The sequence below is a fragment of the Silene latifolia genome, chromosome 11 (genome assembly GCF_048544455.1).
Source record: "Silene latifolia isolate original U9 population chromosome 11, ASM4854445v1, whole genome shotgun sequence".
Taxonomy (NCBI): Eukaryota; Viridiplantae; Streptophyta; class Magnoliopsida; order Caryophyllales; family Caryophyllaceae; genus Silene; species Silene latifolia.
In genome coordinates this window covers 184,842,561-184,847,276 of record NC_133536.1, presented here as the reverse complement: position 1 = coordinate 184,847,276, position 4,716 = coordinate 184,842,561, and the positions used below count along the sequence as shown (strand labels likewise).

At 39.3% G+C, this 4,716-nt stretch overlaps 1 protein-coding gene across 1 annotated transcript; it reads right to left on the bottom strand.

The window, feature by feature from the left end:
- Nucleotides 1–601: 601 nt before the first annotated feature.
- LOC141614468 (uncharacterized) lies at nucleotides 602–1,552 on the bottom strand. The gene has a single exon (XM_074433213.1). The coding sequence runs from the start codon at nucleotides 1,550–1,552 to the stop codon at nucleotides 602–604; it is 951 nt and encodes a 316-aa protein (XP_074289314.1).
- Between the last annotated feature and the right edge of the window lie 3,164 nt (nucleotides 1,553–4,716).

Sequence of the window (4,716 nt, the reverse complement as noted above, 5' to 3'; positions counted from 1 at the left end):
AGGATGCAGTGGTAATACACTGCATAATCATGCTTTGGAAAGCAACTGGGAATTTCAGCATCCTCAATAACTGCTCCACAAACTGCCATTCCACTGTATCATATGCCTTCTGCAGTTCAATCTTGAACAGGCATCTGGGTGATGCATTAGTTCTCTCATAAAGTCTAATGAGATCCTGGCATATCAGGATATTCTCCTGAATACTCCTGTTTTGAATGAATGCACCCTGGTTCTGATCTACAATATGTGGTAGCACTGCAGCAAGTCTGTTACATAGCAACTTAGATATAACCTTGTACACAACATTGCAGCATGCTATAGGCCTGAACTGAGTAACATTCTGAGGTCTGTCACATTTTGGTATTAAAGTAAGGGTGGTGGCATTGATTTGTGTCAGCAATCTTTTCTGTAAGAAGAAATCCTGAACAGCTCCAATCACTTCTCCCCCTACCTCTCCCCATGCATCCTTAAAGAACTTACTCGTGTACCCATCTGGACCAGGTGATTTAATATCTGGTATGCTGAAAAGAGCTTCTCTAACCTCCTTCCCACTGACAGGTCTCATCAAAGCTGCACAATCTTCTGAGCTGCAAATAGGTCCTTACTCTATTATTCTTTTATGTATCTTGCCAATAGCTTGACTGGTGCCAAGCAGACCTTTATAATAGTCCAGGAATGCAGCTTGAATTTGATCAGGAGTATCACATACTCTCCCAGAAGTGTCCTCAATCCTGAATACTTTATTCCCATGTTTTCTCTGCTTAAGCAAGCCATGAAAGAAGGCACTATTTGAATCCCCATCTTGTACCCATTTGTGCTTTGCCTTCTGAACTAGAAAGCTATCTCTTGCTGCAGCTAGCTCTTTCAGTTGTGCAATAGCTTCTGATTCAAATGCTCTCTTCTGCATATCTGAGGGATCCCTGCCTAACTGCCCCTGTAAATCCTCTATCTGCTTCTGTTTGATGTCAGTAACTTGTTCAATGTCACTAAATTTCTCCCTGTTTAATTGCCTTAGGGCAGGTTTCAGCAACTTCAATTTCTTGACAAGCTTAAACATTGGAGTCCCAACCACTCTAAACTGCCAAGTATTTCTCACAATAGGAATAAAATCCTTGGATCCACCCCACATGTTGAAATATTTGAAGCATCTCTTGCCCTGCACTTGCTTGTTGCTGCTCACAATACAAGGTGTATGGTCATACATCCCCTCTGGAAAGAAATGGGCATACAAATCCTTCAGGTGATCACACCAATCCTTGTTAACCAACACCCTATCCAATCTACTATATATCCTCTCCTCAGGCTTTTGCTTGTTATTCCAAGTATACAAAGCACCAATAGCAGCTATATCCAGGACACCACAGTCAGCCATACAATTTCTAAATGGCTCCATCTCAGAAGAAGGCACATTGCCACCAACTCTCTCATTTGCTGACAGTACCCAATTAAAATCTCCTGCTATAGCCCATGGTCCAACAATAGTCCCTGCAATTCTCCTCAAATGTCCCCAAAGAGGAGCTCTATCATTAATTCCATTGAAGGCATACACCATAGTCAAGTAAAAAACAGTCCTACTCACTAAAGATTCTACCTTCATATGGATAAATTGGGCATTATACTCCATAAAATGAACCCTAAAAGACCTAGGCTGCCAAAGAATCCAAATTCTTCCTCCATTGTGATATCCACTATTAGTAGATATGCACCAATTATTAAAATTATTTACAACTTTATGAAAAGCTTTAATCTTTATTTTGGTTTCTCATAGGCCAAATAGACCTACACCTTTATTTTGCAAAAAGAAATTAATAGCCTTCTGTTTACCAACTCTATTCATTCCCCTCACGTTCCAGAACCCTATACTATCCATTAGATAAGATGAGAGGGTTACCACTAACATTTCCAACTACACCAGCTTTACCAGGAGACTTGAGAACCTCTTTGTACGAATGTGCACCAAAAGACTCCCTGCTATACCCATCCTTTTCCCTTTCCTGCTCACTGTCTCCCCTTCTCAAAAGTACCAATCTCTTGATTGGAGTTTGAAGCAACTTGGAAGGAGAATTTATAGGTTTACTAGGGATCACTTGCATTTCTGATGTGGCTCTCTTGTGATTGGCAATCTTCAAAACTGGCCTCCAAACTTTCTTGACCACAGTCTTCTCTTTAACCAGTTTGTCTTTCCTACAGTGTTCCTGATCATGCCCCATACCTTGACATTTCTTCCATTTGATGGGCTTCCATTCATATTCAATTTCAATTTTATTCACTAACCCATGCTCATCCTTAAAAGCTATTTTGGCTGGCAGCTCCTGATCAACTACCAACTATACCATAACACGAGCAAACCCCAGCCTGGTTCTCTCCTCAGTAGCTGTATCATTCTTAACATGTTTACCTACAATGCCTGCAATTTTTGGTAAACCCTTCCCCAGAACTTCAGAGGCAACCTATGCAATCTTATCCACGCAGGAACACATTTCACATCCTCTTTAGTCATCTCCATGTCTCTTTCCCAAGCTTTCACAATCATTGGCTTGTTATCAAAAAGATAATGTCCTGATGCAAGGACCTTCTCCTTCATTTCCATCATTTTAAATCTAACCAGGAATATCCCATTGGGCAAAAATGAAATCTTGTCTATAGTAAACCTCGTCCAAATTCGTCTTATAAAACCTTCAACTATTTCCCATGGTGGATTGGCTCCCAAAATGAAGCATACAACAGCTTGTTGCCAATACTCTATTTCTTCTGCAACATCTTCCTGGTCCAACTACAACATCTCCTCACTCCCTGTTTCAGGCACATTTTCTTGTGTATCTATGCTCTGTTCATCATCCTCCTTTTCCTCCTCACTCTCATTAACAATAATATTCTCGTCTTCTTCTTTTTCTGATTCTGTATCAGTCTCTACTACTAACTCTGGTATCCCTACCACTTCATGGATATTCTTTGTTTTTCCTTCCATCTCGACATTAGATCCATTCCTTACACTATTAGGGCTTTCTGAAACCATGTGTTCTTCTACCGTTTCCTCCAAATTCTTCACCTCAGACGTAGGAGGGATGCTCCTCCCACGTAGAGTCATCTCTCTTTGTCTCTGTTGAATTGATTTCCTGGCCATGGGCACAGAAATCAATGGCAGCACAGCATGTCGTGCATGGATTCTCTTGGTTTTTTCTCTCTAGGGTTTTGTTTTCACAAAATTTTCCCTAAAATGCAACTACATGCCATGATGCAGCTAACATTTATACAACCTAATGCATGTGCTTCTATCAACTAGTATGCCATATAAACTATATGCAACTCCTAAGATCACATTGGTTTGTACCGCATCAATCAAAATAAAGCCACATAGTCATTAACATAGAGAGGAAAAAGGAGATTTGAAAAGATTATACCATGCGGTCTTCATATTCCTCATGCCTCGGATATGGCGTAGTCGATCCAATGTGATAAGAAGATAAACAAACACAAGTATATACACAATATACAATTCTATACTACAAAGGAAATGACATGTTTTTGGATTTTTAAATTTTTCAAATTTTTATGGTTTTTGTTTTTCAATTTTTATCATTTTTGATTTTAAAAGTTAAGTTAGAATTTCGCATCCCCACACTAGTATGGGCATTGTCCTCAATGACCAAAACGATAGGAAATTATGCAATGCAAGATAAATGAATATGCATGATGTCTACACTAATATGGAAACTATATGACATATATATACATAAGTGAACTTTCCTAAACCAAGTAAGACACTATTTCTAGTGTAAAAATAGGGGGAGTTTGATGTGACCATTATTTGAGCATATTTAGTCCCCGAATTAGCCTCGTTCCTATGCTTTTTAGCGCATATTTGGGTCATTTACTATCTTTATTACTTTGTTTTGCATACTCTTTGAGGTTTTGTTTCCTTGGTAGGAAAGGAGTGCAAACCTTGTATTTTAATGGCAAAATAGAGCTAAATTGATCGAATCTAATGACCAAGCATCAAAGAGAAGACAAGACTAGAAGGCCTTTGTACATATTGTAGTAGATGGGAAATGATGAAGAAAATCCTTGAATCCCCGGCAAAATCCCGGAGGATTATTGGAAGAAGAGAGGAAGAAAAGAAGAAAAGGAAGGCTGGGACGAGATCCGCTCGTCCAACCAGGCAGGACGCCCGTCCAAGACTGCAAGAATCCGAGCGTCTTTGCCATAGGGACGCTCGTCCAGAAGCCTCCCAGGACGCTCGTCCAGGCCAGCAATCCGCTCATCCCGACCCTTGGATGCTCGGATTGTGTTACAAACCCACACGTCCTCTTCTTGCTCCATGAGAGATGCGCATATTTTTGAAAGACCGGCAAAAAGGAGACCCGCATCTTTTTCTAAGAGGAGCGATTCCTCAAGGACTTAATCGTCATTTAAGCCCTTAGTAAACCCTAATTTGTGTACCTAATCCCCACTATAAATACCCCATTAGTCTAATTAGATTAATCATGTTCTTCTTATCAATCTTTAGTATAGTTTATATCATTCTAATCTCTTCTTAATCTTGTAATCAACTTCTAATCAAATATTAAAACAAATCTCATTTCCTTAATTTCTCTTTTTTTCATCTTTTATTTTGGGTAATTGAAGATTGTTTGGGTTATTATTGGGAGATTGACAACCTTCCAATCACTCATCAAGTACTTCTATTATTCTTTGCTTTATTTTGGAATCATTATT